This window comes from Vulpes vulpes, chromosome 9 (assembly GCF_048418805.1).
Source record: "Vulpes vulpes isolate BD-2025 chromosome 9, VulVul3, whole genome shotgun sequence".
Classification (NCBI taxonomy): domain Eukaryota; kingdom Metazoa; phylum Chordata; class Mammalia; order Carnivora; family Canidae; genus Vulpes; species Vulpes vulpes.
Window position 1 is genome coordinate 69227785 of NC_132788.1, and position 18717 is coordinate 69246501.

At 34.1% G+C, this 18717-nt stretch overlaps 1 protein-coding gene across 4 annotated transcripts in view; it reads right to left on the reverse strand.

The window, feature by feature from the left end:
* Positions 1 to 18717, reverse strand: part of CNTN6 (contactin 6) — a 280895-nt gene that overhangs the window by 204097 nt on the left and 58081 nt on the right. For all 4 annotated transcript variants that reach the window (XM_025984667.2, XM_072720394.1, XM_072720395.1 and 1 more), the window contains exon 2: positions 17804 to 17939. In XM_025984667.2, coding sequence (XP_025840452.2) covers positions 17804 to 17858 — 55 coding nt within the window. In that variant the 5' untranslated portion in view covers positions 17859 to 17939. The remainder of the gene's footprint in view (positions 1 to 17803; positions 17940 to 18717) is intronic.

An 18717-nucleotide genomic window follows, 5' to 3' on the forward strand; every position in this document is an offset into this window, starting at 1 on the left:
GGCCTTGAGCTACCTCTGTTTCCTTCCATCTACTTTCTTTGTTGTTTATTTTTGCCTGTGTCATAAATACCTTTTCTCCACTTTATCTAATTAATGGTCAATTATTATTCAGATTTCATAAAGTTAATTCCTCAAAGTAGTTTCATTGAATTCCCCAAAAGAAGTGAGCTTTCCCTATTATAAACTCTTAAAGACAGGAATCTGCATGCACTAATCACAGGTGTGTGTGTGTGTGTGTGTGTGTGTGTGTGTGTGTGAGTGTATAAGGATAAAATTACTGGCCTAAAAGCTCTGTAAGGATTGATCCTATGTCAGTTTTACCTATAGCATAGTTCTTGGTATCTTAATTTAATTTTATTTGAGTTTCTCCTGTGTGTCCCTCACTGAGTTAGGCACAAGGATTCAGAAGTGAGCAGTAGGAGATATGTGACTAACAGTTGTTGAATGGATGACCAAGGTTTTATGACATGACTGTGGACCCCAAAGTCCGCACAAACAGTTACTAATTGTACTTCCTACCCTAATTACAATCTGTAATATATATATATATATATATATATATATATATATATATATATATAAGGATTCAGTGATTGTCATTACCATCATTCAATCTACAGAGTTCCATTTATGACAGGAAATCTGACGAGAATGTTCGTGATAGGAAACTTGGAAATTCCATGTGATGCAACTAAATAATTTCAATTCGGGACAGAGTCCACTCTAATGCATTAAAAAAGATTCAATATGAAAGCATATACTACATAAATACATACATTGTGTATTTAAAGAAATAATTCTTCTCATTGTCTCTCAGAGGGCATTCTATAGGCTCCCATGCCAATTAAAAGGCATTTAGTAAATTGGGTGCCTCTGAAGAGATGTACAAATTTGTTAGCGTTACCTCTGGCTGTAGCTAAATGAACAGGAAATTCTTAGGGGAAAAAAATAAAGCCTTTGTAAAAGCGAATGTATTGTGTGGGTACTAAAGAAATGCCTCAAGTGATATTTTCAGAAAAGACCCATTTTATAAAGGGCTATATTAAATTAAGTAAATGCTTAGAATCTCTGGGGAGAGACACTATGGAGATATTTGAATGAGCACAAAGGTAAGTAGCAGTGGAGGTAGTATTTCCTATTACTGGTGGTGTCTCCAGTGTATTTTACAAGTCCTTTATGAGACAGAAATACCCTATGCATCAAAAAAATCAGAGAATATCAAAGATAGAAAGGAATTAAGGATTCATAAATCCAATCCCATCAGTTTACAAATAAAGAAACTGAAGTTTAGAGAAGAAACATGACTTTTCTGGTGTCAGAGAGAAAGTAGAAGCATATTTTAGATTGGAATACTGGTATAGTCCATTATTCTAGGTTCCTTATACACACACACACACACACACACACACACACACACACACAATTAGGAAAAGAGAACTTCCAGAGACTGTTTTGTTTTTAATCCAATTTTTATGTCTTTGAAGATTTTACAAAGGCATTCACTTTGTCAACAAAAGTAAAACAAAGATGAAAATAATATTACTGATCAAGTAATAAAAAATAATTCCAAAGGAACTCACTGGAAGGCAATGTAATAAATGGAATATCCTTAGTCTTGGGATTGGACGAATCTGGGTTCCAATTCCAACTGTGCCACATACTAACTATGTGAAATTCAAAAGCTATTTAGCTTCTCTTCATTAGTTTCCTCTCTCTAAAATGGAGATAATAATATCTATTTCCCTTCACAGTTTTCTGAAAATTAAATGAAATCATTCATGTAAAGCACTTAGCACAATATTGGGCACATGTTAAAAAGCTTAATGAAGATAGCTATTTTTATTGGAGCATTCACACTAAAGTCTAAGCAAACTGCCAGATGATATAAGAACATTTAGCATAAGGGCTAGATTTCCAAATGAAGAAGCCAGAGATGAGTCAGTAATAAGCAGAACTGGACTGATTAACTCCTACTGCAAAGAAGAAAGAAGATAATATATACAATCACTCCCTGTATCTACAGCAAGGATGTTAAACTTTTCTAGGACAAAACAAATAGAACAATCCCTAAAAATGTCCTCTCCTTAAGGTTTGCCTGGCGTGTGATGTCACAGCTGGTAGGGAGGCCAGAAGGGAAAGAACATCTTTAGATAGGAAGACAAGTAGGTTAAATGAGCAATGGCACAGAGTCAGTTCAAGTGTGATATAAATAGTGCTGAGATCTGTCTCTATTTCGCAAGACGAGACCTTGGCCTGAACCCATCCACTTCTGGAGAAAGATCTTCCAGTAGGAAGACACGTACCTTATGTGAAATGGGCAAAGATTCCTGCCTCTGATGATGAATAGCCAAGCTAGACACTAACAGACTAGCAGACTGGAGTCCAGCTGCCTCTAAATCATTTTTAAAAAGAGACAGCTTGCCTCATGACAGGTCTGTAGATAGAAACTTGTCTTCACTCTGAAGTGGATGAGTTGCTTATCAAAAAATCTGACTATTCTCTATGATCCTCTGAGACATAGTTGATTCAGATTTTAGTGAGATGATTAACATTTTAAAAGTACGCTTAAGGTGTGAGATAGATACACACACACACCACACACACACACAAATATGGTTATGCCGGCTGTTCCCACTTTTCACAGGAATTCCTGAATGCTGTTATATGGGTACACTAAAGTGGGCACAGAATACTGAGTCAGGCAGAACAATCTGGAATGGCCGATTACTTACAGTGCAGTGTTGAAAACTTAATCTATCTCAGTTTCAGTTTCTTCATGTGAGTTTTTGCCATAAAGACTAAATGAGAATATATACAGTCTAGAGGCTGGCATGTGGTAGGTGCTCATTGAGAGTCATTGAGAGTTCGCTAATTTCTTGTCTTATTCCCTCTTTCCTGATACACTCTTTTAGGTTAAAAGCCCATTTTGGTTTTCTAAAATATTTTTATTACCAGTAGTATCTGCAGAAGCCAATATAATCCTGCTTTTTTTGGAAGACCCTCAGGACCTGATGAAAGAGTAAACTGGGGTTTAGAGCAGTGAAAAATACTATTTTTAAAGGACCTCTGAGGAAGTATAAAGTTGGGAAAGACAGAAGTATGAATTTCATGTAGTTATTCTTTCCAGAGAGTTCAAGGGGGAATGCATTTGATGGGAATTGACCTATTTGGAGAGATGGTCCAATAAGACAGGGTAGGAGTTCCTAGGTCTGAAGACTCAACAGTTATAGTAGGTTTGAGTGGTATGATATCAGAGGCTAAGTTTTCACCAGAAAGCAAAGTATTGCTAATAGCTGCTTAGAGATTATGAGATTTCTTATATACATAAATTGTTTTCAGTGGGGGGCACTTCTGATTCCCAGTAGGCTTTTTGAGTCTGGAGACCATTTTTGATCATCATGACTTGGTTGGGGGGTATCCAGTCTGGAGCCCCAGGATAGTGCCAAACACTCTACAATGCATAGGACTGTCCCACATAGCAAAGGATGATCTGGCTCAAAATCTGATTATCAGGTCAATAGCACTGAAGCTGAGAAAAACCTGATTTATGGAAAGCAGATTGATTCTGTAGCCAAAATTTTGAAATGAAATTTTGAAGCAAAATTTTGGGCTTTTTTTCTGAATTTTCACAGTTCTTCCCATCTCTTTCTGAAACCTGTATTTTTTCCTTCATTTAAGTTTGGGGTTTTATCTATGATCATAATCATCCAGTTATTCACTTAGTGTAATGGAGGTGGAGCATAGCCTTTTACCATTTTAACATTGGATATGTGACTCAGAGAAGTAAGAAGCCCTAAGTAGCCGGCCAAAGCCCAGGGATCAAAGGAAAACAGTAAATTTCCCAGTTGACTGAGTATAAAGATCTGCCCTTAGAGATACGAACTCAATGTAGCAGTCATGGTCATTGCTGCTACTTTAACTGTTACTATTAACAGACTCTTAGCTCCATTCCTACTGTAATCACTAGCTATCATTTATTGAGCACTGTGGTAGGCACCCTCCACTCTTACATGTCTATAGTAATGTGAATGTAAATAGTAGTGTGTCAAACTCACTCTATGAAGTAGTTATTATCTCTAGTATAAAGGACTATGCTGAGAAAGGTAGGCAATTTTATGGTAGCCAACTATCTGAAGGGCAGCAATCAGATTTATACCCTGGTATGTCCTTTTCCAAAGTCCATGTTCAAAGCTAAGCACAGCAGTGTATGTAAGGAAGGAATAAGGGAAGGAGAAAAGAGTTGGTCATGGAATATGTAACTTCTGACACTCTTAATTTGGTTCTCTATGTCCCCTGTGCTATGATTTGGGTAATACAAGCAATACAAAAAAGACATATTTTTGAACTTCATATAAATGTTTTAAGTTGCACTTTGATTATTCTGATTTATGCTAAGACCTCAATCTGTATCTTCCTGGGATATCAAATTCTTGAAATCAAAGGGCTCTAGAGATCAAGCATTTCCCCTCCCAAGGAAGTTTGCAATTTAAATAGATACTCTTGGTTTTTGACTCAGGTCTGCTATTAACTGAGAGTCTTAGAAGATAGCTTTACTCATTTTTTTATACATAAAGGAGAGAATAACATTTTTCCTTCCTACTTCATATTTTTGTTAATTGTTATGGTATACTTAAAGAATTTTGCACAGTATAAATGAATAAGAATATTAAAAGTACTCTTTTTCTCATAAAATTTAAGGTGAAATATAACTTCAGCCACACATGTAACTTGATAGTCCTAAGAAAATATGCAAAAAAGCTAAGTATTTGATTATTTATCAAAGTCAAAATTCTTGGTAGCATTTGGAAATTCAGAATGGTCAAGGTTTGTCAAATAAAGTGAAAAGTTTAGAGCATGGTTTTGCAGTCACTGTTGATCAGCAATGCCAGCAGTTGGGACAAAAGCTGGATATGAAAAAAAGAGACAGAGCAGAAGCTCTTAGCTTATCTCTGTCTCTCTCACAATTATTTACATATTTACATATAGCTTCAGAGAAATGTGTCATTTCTACCTTATAAGTTTCACCCAAAATTCCTTTTTGGTCAACTTTAATCTAAAACCATACAGGGAGGGCAGCCCCAGTGGCACAGCGGTTTAGCGCTGCCTGCAGTCCAGAGTGTGATCCTGGAGACCCGGGATGGAGTACCATGTCGGGCTACCTGCATGGAGCCTGCTTCTCCCTCTGCCTGTGTCTCTGCCTCTCTCTCTTTCTGTGTCTCTCACTTATGTATGTGTATACATTATACTGATAATAAATAAAAATAGATAGATAGATAGATAGATAATAAATAAAATCTTTAAAAAATAAAAAGTAAAAAAAATAAAGCCACACAGGGAAAAGAAATTTGGAAATATAATTTTAGCTAATCCAAGTTCATTAGTCTTTTTTTTTTCTGGATTCAGATTTCTCTTGATCATCACTTGGGTTTCTACTGAAGATAAGCAGTCATGTAAATTGAGAAGAATCGAATGATTATAGATTGACTGTTTCCCTTCTTAACACATCAGTTGCCAAACATTTATTTCAGTCTGTCTCCTCCCATTAATAGTTTGTTTGGAGTGTCTGGGCGTCCCACTGAATTAACTGATTGACCACATTGACAGACAGGCAGACTAATCAATGAGCTCTTAAGGATGGGACAGGAGAGTATAGTACAGCCTTAGCCATGAAATTGTGGCATTTGACAACTCGACCACAGCACTAGAATTTAAAAATAAAAAGCATTACTCATGTATGACTACGCTCTATCCGTGATGCTCTTGAAAATAATTTCAAAATAACAATCAGAAATTGTTTGATGAAAGAATGCACAGAGCAATTCACTCATAATTACCCAAGGGAACAGCATAAGATGGATAAATAAAATTCATAGATGAGTCCCAAAGTGCCTTTTAGCTGAAAGAAGCAGTGCTGTACTTGTACATTCTTTCATCAGAATTATTAACAAATAGTAAGTTGTAATGCTTTTCCTCTTTAAACCACTGGATATCAAGACTGTAAAGGGTTGTGGTCATCCTTAGGTACATGGATTATAAACTCAAATGTTATCAAGGGCCAAACTGTAACGAGGCTAAGAGGCCAATCCTCAGACACAGATTATTTTCCCTGGTCTAACTTTACTTCTGCCTCCTTTTCCTGTTTCTGTATTCTCATATGAAATGATTTTGATGTTGTAAAAATAAAGGCAATAGGCAGACACAAAGAGACAGAATATCCAAGTAGGTGGTAAACAGAGAAACCCAGCATTTGAACAGGAGATGATTTTTCTGGTACCAGTTCTCTAATAAAACAAAATCCATCTGCTGGGGGTTACACTTGGGGTGAGCATAGCCTAATGTATAGACTTGTGGAATCACTAAGGTGTACACCTGAAACTGTAACATTATATGTCAACTATATGTCAATAAAAATAATAATCTATCTATTAAAAAATAAGTAAATAATAAAATTTAAAAACCCATCTGCATCATCAACCTTCATGTGCTTTGCACTCTGGAATTATACTCTCCAGCACAAAGCATGGTCGAGCTCCCACAAATATTTCATCATTCCCCAGATCATTTGGCAATTGCCAACTTCTATTTAAGAGAGACTGAAACTTGGGGGTATGTTAAATTATACTTCTGGCCTTGGATTTAGCTTAGCATTATTATATAGAGAGTACAAAATGGAAAGAACAATTGGCAATTATTAAGAGATACAGTGGCTATAAGGTTGATTCTGATCATTTGTTCCCCGAAAGCACTCTTCTTCAATTATTGGTGATTCTGAATAAGACTTCTATGGAGACGATGGGGGATTTGAACCTCTCTCCCTTTTTAGTGGCACAATTGTGGCTGTGTAGAGCTTCAATCACAAATGTAGCATACATTTGCTACATTGTGCATCCTAGGCATACAAATACAGGTAAAACACACAAACAAAAACACACAAACCTCCCTGCCCTTTGGTATAAGAAATGATCATTGTTTCCTGTCTCGGAGTTGTGAACTGATTACAGAGCTGGTGAGTATTTGGGAAGGGTTTTGTTCTTTGTTCAAATGTTGGTTTTAGTTCTGTATGTACTAAATCTCTCCATTGTGAACTTTTGGTAAAGTGAGCAGACGTGTTGTTAGACGTGAGTTTGATTTATTAATTAGGAGAAGGGAGAAGAGTTCTTTTCATCCGTTTTTCTGAGAACCTATTAGATACATTTTCAGATTGGGATTTTTTTTTTTCTTTTGAGCAGCATTCAAGGCTGTTATGTTATGTTTGTTTCTGAAATTAGTACTAATTCTTTAGTACAAAATATTTTGTACCCTTTGACTATGTGAGGTTGAGGTGATGGATATCTTAATTAGCTTGATTAAAGGAGTCATGTCACAATGTGTAAGTATGTCAAATCATCACACTGTACTCCTTAAATTTATACAATTCTGTCAATTATGCCTCAATAAAGCTGGAAAAATAAATACAAAATTAAAATAATAAACTCCAATGCCCATCAAGAGTAGAATGAAAAGATAAACTGGGAAAGATTCATACAATGGAATCCTATACACAGATGGGAATTAGCAAACTCCTGTTATACACAACAAGCTGGGTGAACCCCACAAAGTTCACATTAAATTTAAAAAGTCAGATAGGAAAAATATACTGTATGATTTTATATGTATTATAATCATACATATAATAAACATGATTATATATGTATATATAACACAAAGAAGCTTTATATTACATAAACTTTTCATGTAAAATATAAAAACGAATCTACGTGATCATAAGTCAAATAATGGTTATCCTTTTGAGTCTCAACTGTGTTTGGAGGGACTTCTGGGATGTTGGAAAACTTCTGCAGCTTGATTGGAGTGCTGGTTATACTGAGTGGGTTCAATTTGTGAAAATTCATTGAACTGACACTTAAAACTTAATCCCAATAACCAAACTGAACATGATTAAATCTGAGCTGCTGGAGGTGGGTTTCTGGCACAGTATTTGGAAAGGTCCTCACACGATTCTTTAAAAATAAATATACTAAGGTATTTCTTTGAAAAAAAAAAGAATCAGATAACAATGCAGCTGTACTAAATCTGTATAATTCAGAGATATTCTGAACAAAATCCAGCCCCTTATCATGACTTATAACACTCTGAATAATTGATCCCTCTCTCTCTCTCGCTCTAACCTTCTAGTTTTCTCTGATTCTGATTCAGTGAAGCCACCTGAGAGAAACAAAGCGAAATCAGGGGAGGAAATATCTAGACAACCTGCCGAATTACAGAATTAGTTGCAGATCAATAGGCAATTGATATATATATCTACATTTTTAAATAAGGGATCTATAGGACTGCTTGTGTGTTCTTAAGATTTGCATAATATTTTAATGAAATAGGATATATTAAATCGTTTTCCCAATTTTACCCATTTTGCTTTAATCACAATTTTTCAAATATGGCTACTTTTCTATCCCAAATATTCCCCATTGTTATGGTGAGTTGAGAATTGCTGTAAGTGCACATGGCTTTCTATTCCCTTGTGACTCTTCCACATAAGACAGATCCTTTATCTTTAAAATGCATAATCTCCAAAGTGGGGCACAAGGAGTACACAAGGTGAACTATTGATAATGAGGAAAGAAAATGTTAGAAATTCTATGTGCTTATTTTGTCTATAATTTTAATTTGTATATTAAAATTAATATTGTTTTTTAATGTATATAAAACAAATATCCACACATTGAATTTATATGCCTATAACTATTATTCTTTTATTTGTTGCTCATAAAATTTTGGAGACTGCCTCCTTAAATCTTATTACACTCTGAGTGGAACCTGGCCTCTAAATACAATTGATACCAACTCAAAAAAAACCAACAGTTACATAAATTTGAGTCCATGTCAAGAAGTGATGCAAGTGATGCCTTGAATAAATACTGAACAAAATTTTCATCTAAGTTTTGGGTTCTCATCATAAGCTCTGCTATTTTTTAGTCTTATGGTCTCTGATAAGTCTTGTATCTCTGAATTTCAGTTTCTCCAGGTAGAGAAGATTACAATCTTTTCTCTGCTCACTTTCAAGAACAGATGAAACACTGCACATAAAACACTTTATAAACTATAAAGCATTAGGTATAAGGCATAACTAATCAAATATTATAGGTTAGTTTTTATTTTCCTTTTAGAACTAAGCATTCCATCTTTATAAATTTATTGTCAACAAAAATAAATACAATATATTTCTCAGAATGAGTACATATCTGCAGAAAATGACCTCTTTTTAAGCAAAGTATGTGGAAATAAAATTCTACTTCATGGAATAAGTAGTAGGAAAAAGCAAATTATTTGTTGCTTGGAGGATTATTCAGAATGGAGTTTACATTTCGCCATCACTAAGAAAGACTGGATCTGACTTCATTAGAAGAAAGTGGATCTGAAGAAGGGCAGTGCAGGTGGAGACATTCATAGGAGGAATGAAAAAAAAAGTGCAGAGATCTCATTGGTTGCACCGTCTGACTTATATGAAGGATACATGAAGGAGAGAAAGAGAAGAAATGGCTCAGGACACAGGTTGAATTAATTTAATTGGAGAACTTTCAATATTTGTTGAAGGAAATTGAATTTGAATGCTTGATTAGATGGTTTGAACTTCATAGGAAATTGGATCTTGACATAGAGTAATGACAAAATCCTCTGTACTTGATGAAGATTTGCCTTGATAGTAGTCTGTGTCAATAAGCTATGTCTTGGAAAAGATACATAGGATGCTTCAAATTAGGAAGAACACATAGGAGGCTATTACAGAAGTCTAGAGGAGAGGTAGTGGGGGATTTACTTGATTGATAACCCTGGAACTGGGAAGGAATGGACAAATACATCTTGAGATGAAATATAGCTCAAAGGCTTTAAATATTCAGATTATTTGTGACACAATATCAGTGGGTATCTGCTACTCAATATTATTAAAATAACACTGACTGTGTTTCACATATGCTAGTCCTTGAACAAACAACACTAAAATTATGCCTGCCTAGGTCAAGTGTGCCTGAGCAAACTTCATGTGTTCAGTATACATCATGAATTTTTTAAAGAGTAAAAACAGTGCTTGAAAACAAATGATATATTGTGATTAAAATGCATATGTTTAAAAGTAGATTCTAATAATATATAATAAAATTTTAAGTGTTTGTGGATATTAGATTATCCCTATGTAGTCTTGGCAGCTTACTTTGAGTGGTTATTTATTTATTTATAAAAATTTAAAAAAGATTTTATTTATTTATTCATGAGACACATGGAGAGAGAGAGGCAGAGACACAGGCAGAGGGAGAAGTAGGCTCCCTGCAAGGGGCCTGATGTGGGACTGGATCCCAGACGCCAGGACCATGCCCTGAGCCAAAGGCAGATGCTCAACCACTGAGCCACCCAGGCATCCCAAGAGGTCATTTATTAATTCATTTAAAAATATTTTTTGAGTGCTTACTATGTGTCAGATACTCTAGTATACTTAAGAGATGCAGCCACATACATGGGTGGAAATATTTTTACCTGCATAGAGCTTGTATTCTACTCGATGTACACAAAAAATGGACAAGTAATAAGCAAATGTATAAGTTAATTCCAGATAGTAATAAGTGCATTAAAAATAGTAAAAAAAAAAAAAAGGTAGATAAAAGTAATTGGGGTTAATGGTGGGACCAAGTGCTGGCTACCTTGATAGGTTCTAAGAGATCATTCCATGGAGGAGACTAATTAAATAAGGGCATAGGGAAAAATCCAGCCACAGAGAGATTTGAAGAAGAGTGTTCCAAGCAACTGAACAGAAAGAGAAGAATCTCAGAAGAGAAAAATCTTGATATTTCTGGGAGCATAAGAAAGAATTATGGCTCTAGTGTAGTGAGCAAAGGGGAGTTTACTATAATTTGAGATGAAAAAGGCTGAAAAAAGTCAGATTGACTAGTTTTTTCCTAGCTATAAGGAGGGTGATTGTAAGTCTCAGGATAAGTTTTAAGTAGGAGAAGAAAAACTACCAGAATGCCCATGTTATCTCCAATTTGTGGTTAAGCTATTTATGGCACCCTTAAAATAAAAATATTACCTGATGCTATTACCTCCAGAGAAAAGTTGACTCTCTTTTTCAAAGATTTGGAGTCGAAAGCACAATTCCCCATATTCACATCTACTAAAGGCCAACATCCTTATCTGCATACCAATCATTTCCTTCTAGTGCTGACAAAACAGAAAATTTTTTTCTAGATGTTATCTGTCCAAAAAACAATTTCATTTAGAGTTTAAGAATCAATTACTTTGGAGGAAGATTTTATAATCATATAAACACCTTTATCAGTAGGCATTGCATTTTCAGCATTTCTAAATTGGGCCATCTCTATTAGAAATTGCAAAGATGTCACTTGACTTAGAAATATAGCCTGGTGTTCCATTCCTAAAGGTGCTATTATGCTAACAATAAATCTGAACAAGACCGTAGGCAAAGTGTGGGTTGTGATGTACTCAATATTCATCACCCTCTGACCCAAAGGAATATCTATTATGTGCTTCTGGGATCCTTGAGCAAAGTAGGTTTATTACATCTGCCAATTTTCATGGATTTGCTGTGTGATACATCGTCTTCTTTGAAGAAATCGTGGTCACAGTACATATTTCCATCCTTGTGGTTTTCCTCTCTCAGGTAGTTCATTTACTCTGGTTCTCAATTCAATAGAAGGTTATGCTTGAAACAGAATAAAATTCAAGCAATCATAAATAATTTTCAATGTCTCCTTATCGGAGTTCTCTGATTGTGAGTGTTTAGAAGGAGGTAGATTTTTTCCCAGATTCAATTTCAGGTTACTCCATTTGCAAAACGGCAAACTATGTAAAAATACTGACACATAGGGTGTGTGTGTGTGTGTGTGTGTATGTGTGTGTGTGTGTGTGTGTGTGTGTGTGTGTTTCAATTGTTGGTATAAGTCCTAAAAACAACTGTATTCAAGTTTTAAAAATCCATTACTTTGGGAGAAGTTTTGATAATCATATAACCACACTTCCCAGTAGATACTGCACATAAATGGTGGCAGGAAAGACTTGGAATTCCTAGTCTCATTTTATTCCTCAAGAGTAATTATAGAGAGGGAAAAAGCAGCTTGTTAGACCCTGATGACATAACACAATAGTTAGAAAGCCTAAAAGAGGCCTTTAATACTATTCTGCCAATAAATGTGACTAGCTCTAGGTTCACTTCCTTGAATAATTCAGTTTCTCTCTGAAACAAAAATGAGTCTCATCGTGCATAACCACTATGTACTTCTTTAGGACTGACCAAATAGATAGGGATTCAGTCCATAATTTTATAAGATATGTACAGAGTGCTCAGCCCTAACAAAATAAATACAAATGGCACATAGATAAGCCACTTACATTTATGAGCCAAGTGGAATGTTTAGGAAAATTACCATTTAAATGATAATATTTTGTTAAAATAAATAAAGTTAAAGATAGAATAGGAAGAAATTCATAAGATGATATGAATATTGCATGCCATGGAAATAAAGTTCTTTATAACCAGTAAGGGCTGCTATTTCTTATTATGTTCTATGACATAATACAGCCATTGACCTTCATTGGCACTATTCTTAAGGACTGCCAAGCATGTATTAGGTACTGTGTTTAAAATAATGCTATCTCTAAACCCAGATAACCCAAAGCAGACACCGTGTGTGATTCAGCTGATTATTATTTTATCCTATTATTTAATGTTTTAGGGACACTTGGGTGGCTCAGCAGTTGAGTGTCGGCCTGTGGCCCAGGGGGTGATCCTGGGATCTGGGATCGAGTCCCACATTGGGCTTCTTGAGGGGAGCCTGCTTCTGTCTTTGCCTCTCTCTCTCTCTCTCTCTCTCTCTCTTTCTCATGAATAAACAAATAAGATCTTTAAAATAAATTGTTTTTACAATTGTCACATTTTTTAAATGTGAGAAGTTGAATTTTACAATATGCCTATAATTTATCAAATTGTACACAAAAATCATAGTAAAGTATAAGATATAAAGAAACTTGGATTTCTCACACTTGTGACATTCTAGCATTAACAGAATCTGATCCTACGTGGCTTTTCAGCTTCTTCATTATACTCACTATAGATTTGCTCTAGCTACTTTGTTTAATATTTATCTTAAGATCAAAATATTTCTTTGTGAAAACTTCCTGTGCATTGTGTAAAAGAAAATTAGAGTTTTCACCCATTTATCAATGTAGTCTCCAAATTATTCCATTAATATTTATGTTTTCCCTACCCTAAAGACATGCACATGTCTCCACTAATTTGGGGGCTAAAACTCAAAACTTCTGAGTCTATACTAAACCTGTTGATGCTTTTTTTCCTTCCAAGAAAAACTGTGTCTTTTTGTCACTCTTTAATTTGTTCTGTTCCTCATTCCCAGCAGTGAGTAGGCTTTCTCCGGAGTAGAATTCCATGCTCAGCCTAACCTCAGCATCTCCAGTAATTTATATAAAAATTTTTTTTCTAACCCGCATTAGACAAGATTCTTTCTGTCATGGGGACAGAATCTCAATGTAAACTACCTTTAAATGAGAAAGTGCCATTTCATCGGCTTATCTTACTTAAAGTTCCAAAGGTAGAATAAAAAAACAAAACAAAACAAAACTGTGCCTTTCTTCCCTTGAATTGTCCTGCTTCTGTGTAAATTTCATTTCCAGGGAGACTCTCCCTTTACAAAGGCCCTGGGTACACTCCTACACTAATTAAAACACAAACGGAGTGCTTCTCTGTCATTTTATTTTAGCAAAAATCTAGAGATTTGCTAGATAAAATATATAAATAGATTGAAGGTTGAAAAAGGCAGCAGATGTCCTCCTTGAACATTTCCATGTTATATACTCTCTACTATGTTGTTGATATAGCAATTTGTGCTTTATTTCATATATCGACCTACTTGCTGGTTTCCATTTTTAGACTGCAGGCTAAAGGGGGCAGGGACCAGGGCCCTCGTATTGTTGAAGATCAACATCTAGCCCAGTGCCTGGAACATACGAGGTCCTAATGCACATCTGTTGAATTGAATGGAACTGTTCTCTTTAGTTTATTTGATAAATATGTCTAGACCATCTGCTAGGTGATAGAGAAATAATAGAGAATATAGCAGATGGAAATCATTGCCCTCATGGAGTTTCCATTCAAATGATTTGAAACTTTTAAATATTACTAGAATTTCATCTCAGAAACCCTTTGAAAATAACATCATAAGACATATTTATTGGGATAGACTAAACCAATGGTTTCTCAGAGGAAATTATATGACTAATTTTTTTCTATTTGATGATAATCCAAATAGGACCAACAACATTGAATCTCATTCATTCATTCACTCATTTATTCAACAAATGTTTACTGAGTCCCTACCAAGTGCCAGGAAGATACAGTCCCTGCACCCTGGAGCAAAAGGTCTAGTGAGGAAGAAACATAATACTTCGGTTTCCTATGGCTCCTATAGAAATTACAATTTGGTGGCTTGAAACAACACACTTATTTTCTCACAGTTCTGGAAGTCCGGACTCCAAAATGGGTTTCATGAGGCAGAAACCAAGGTATCTACAGGGCCATACTCCCTCCAAAGGTGCAGGGGGTGAATCAATCTGTTCCCTTTTCTATAGCTTCTAGAGTTTCATTCCTTTCATTCATTGGTTAATAGTCCTCTTCTTCATACATAAGGTCAACAACATAGTATCTTCAAATCTTTTTCTGCTGTTTTCATATTGCCTTCTGCTCTGTGTCCAATCCCACTCTGCCTCTTTCTTATAAAGGTACTTGTGACATCCCACATAGGTTTTTCAGAATAGTCTACCCATCTCAAGATCTTTTTAACTTAATCACATTCTTAATATCTATTTTGTTGTTTAATTTATAATTCAGTTTTCAGATAATAGAACCTAGATATCCTTGAGAATCATTATTTAGTCTACCACAAATATTAATGAAATAACTTAAAAGTATATGATTAGCAGATAGATATCTTAATGAAATGGGCCTTAATTTTCTCATAATATTAAAAAATACTAAGATACAATAATAGAACTTTTAATCACTCACAACTTAAAAAATATTCCAGAATCATAATATATGCCTAGATAGATGATGATTTATAGTAAAGGCTCAAGAGCCAACATCAATAATAAATGTGCTAGAAGAAGTTGTAAATTTAATTAAAGCAAACTAATAAAAAGAAAACAGAAGAGTTTTGGGGCAAAATGTTGTTTTAATTTAGAGCCTAAGGGGTGCCTGGTTGGCTCAGTCAGTTAGGTAACTGAATCTTGGTTTTGGCTCAGATCAAGATCTCAGGATCTTGAGATTAAGCCCCAAGTCAGGCTCTGTGCTCAGTGCAGAGTCTGCTTGTCTCTCGCCCTTGTTCCTTCCCCCTCCCCCACTCATTCTCCCTCTCTCAAATAAATAAATCAATAAAATCTTAAAAATAATAAATCAATAAAAACTTTAAAATAATTCGAGTCTGGGAAAATTCAAAATATCAAAATTTCCAAAAGATTATACCAGTGAAAATAGGAAGGAAAAAGCAGATAACTACAAAATATTTGCTAGTCTTTCAGAATTAATAAAAAGTAAGAACTGGGAAAGAAAAGAAGATATTATATATATACATAGAAAGAGCACTTCATCATCAGAAAATCTAATTTTCCAAAAAAGAAGAATATCTAATTTTCTCTCTACTGTATCTGTAAGTAGGGAGACATATCATGAGATGTTAAATAAATAAATAAATAAATAAATAAATAAATAAATAAAATTAAAGCAATGCACTCTTGTATATATCATTATCAAAACCCTTACCTCTGGGACAATGTTTAGCTCAGACTATTTTATTTAAATAGCCATGGCTTAAAAAAAAATATATTCAATCTGTTCTTTTACAAGGAAATTGTGCACCAAGGACATATGATTATTTTTCCCTTTAGACTAAAGCTAAAGGACATGTTGAATCACAACCAATTTGGATAAATAAAAGTCAATAGAAGAATTTCTCAGATCTGATATGCATTCTGAGAAAAATCATTTATTTTAATTTAACACAAAAGTTCTTTTAGAGATACTATACTGATTCAATATACATATTTAAAGGGCAAAATGTTAATGTTAAATTTTGATAGGAAGCAAAATATGAAGTAGGAAGAGAATTTCTTATTCACACATTTATAATTTAGGGGCACCTTGATGACTCTGTTCTGTCCTTTTTTAATCTATTACAAAATAAAAGCATTATTATTTAACTCTGAATCTTTGTTAGAGAGAGTTAGAAGTGACATGAAGCAAAATAATGTAATCACTTTGAATAAATATGTAGCACTTCTAAACACCAGATTCTCTAGTAGTAAAAATACCTTTATTTACATGGTTTTCAGATTCAAATGGTTGATTTCTACATATTTTAGCATTCTCATAGCTTTCAAGATTAGTATTATCTTTCCATTTCTTAAAATTGCTATTAAGTATGTATCTCTTATAACTGCTGCTTTTCTGCTTGTAAATTACTATGTTGGTTTCTGTGCTCTCTCAATATGTTACTGTTCTTTTTGTTTTTTGTTTTTGTTTTTGTTTTTTTACACAAATATGAACTTCAAGAGTACCCATTATCACACAGTTGGTGGAAAGCAGCATGATATGGTAGAAGGGCTGCTTTGACAGTGAGATAATCTAGCCAATGTCCTAGCTCTGTGACAATTCAAACAGGTAAACTTGACCATTAAGAATAGAACTCTATGATCTTAACAGACTATGGTTGATGATTTAGAAAAATGGCCACTCTTATTCCCTTTTCTACTTCCAGCCCTCTTATAACTTCGCAGCTTCTCTATCAAGAGATGAAGTATATTTCCAAACTCCTTGAACCTAGACTGGTCTTGTGATTTCGAATGGTTAAAAGAAAATGTAGCAGAAATGACACTGTGACAGTTTGTAAGTCTCAGCATCAAGAAATTTTGCATGCTCCTGATTTCTCTTGGCACTCTGAGCAGTCACTATATGGAAGAGCCAGAGCCACAGGGGATGAGTGATCACTTGAACCAAGGCCAAGGCAGCCCAGTTATCTCAGTTAAGAATGTCTTTGACCAGCATAGTCCCAGATGACCCAGGAGCTGACCACAGATATTATTCATTCAAGCCAATACTAAAAGAACAGCCTAAGTGAACCTACCCTAAATTGCCAACCTTCAGACTTATCAACTAAATGCATGGTTAACTCCTACTTAACCTACTAGATGTGGGATGGTTTGTTACACAGCAAAAGCTAATTAACACACCAATATTAATAGATATAGGCTGAGTAAAAGAACATGTATCATTGAAATGGAAAGAATAATTTCAAAGGTTATTTCTATTTTTGATATAACATTCTATATCACTTTTTCTTCTATTTTAATATAGCTTTTTTATACTAAATTCTAATTTGAGAGAAAAATAGGTATTTCAACCTTAATTTTTAAAGACTTCACTATACAGGAAATAAAAAAGAACTATTCTTCATTGTTTATTAATGCAAAGATGATTTAATTACATCCTATTACAATAAAAATTTCATATTTGACAATTTATAATTGAAATAATGTTAGCTCAGTTTAAAAATAGAGCTTGATGCATTTCCTAAGGATTGTATATTAGCCATAGACAGTACCTTAAAATTTTTGTTCATCACTTAGTAATTCAAATAAATAAGTATTATGCATTTGCAAATTGCTTCACATATAGAAAAAAGTATAATGCTAATAGATTATCAATCAAAATCATAATAAAACACTTTACCTGCACAAGTATTTATGAGTGGCAGCAGAATTACCAGTTTCCATAGCAACCTCATTTCCACTTTCTAAGGTCAAAATTTCTCCCATACAATCAGCAGGAAAAAAAGTGTCTATCTTCCAGTCAGTAGCTCAAGAGTCTGAAAGAGACAAAATTGTCATGAAATGACAAATATACATTAGATACTTAAAATGTATATGAATTTTTGAACATTATTCAATTTATTATTAAAATATTGTTATCCAATATAAAGCAACCTTAATGTCTACCATATATATATATTTAGTTTTGCAAAGTTTCCATAATTTCAATTCATATTTCCATAATTTCAGTTCGTACCTTAGATACACATGTCATTTGCTATGAGATTTGAGGTAGTAGATAATGGACTGGAATGCACTTCAATTGAATGCATTATGTGGATTAAAACTTTCATTAATATAATTTTGACTTTAATTGCTCTTAATGAGGATTAAAAACATATTAAGCCAACTCCTATAATTCTGTTGTTGCTCTTATTTCTGATCCTATGCCATTAAGAATAGGATAAAATATTGCTCTATCTTATATCAATTAACAGTGGTTTTATAAATTTCATGGACTTTTCTAAGTTTTTGTTACTATTTTTGAGAATATATTCACTAAGAAACATGATCTTTCCTAATGTTACTAGAACTAAAACTAATATTGTGCTACAAAATTTTTACAAGAAATGAATTCCTAGAAGTGTTATCTTTCAAATATGAGACATGCTTTTCCTATTGTCTTATATCATAATTTTCTCTAATTTATTTTGACAGGCTATCTTATGAAAAAAGAAATTAAGATAAAGTGTTCTGTGTTCCTTACTTTGAAAGAGAAATCTAATAAGGAGATTCTTAAAACTCATGATCTCAAAATATATATTTTATATATTC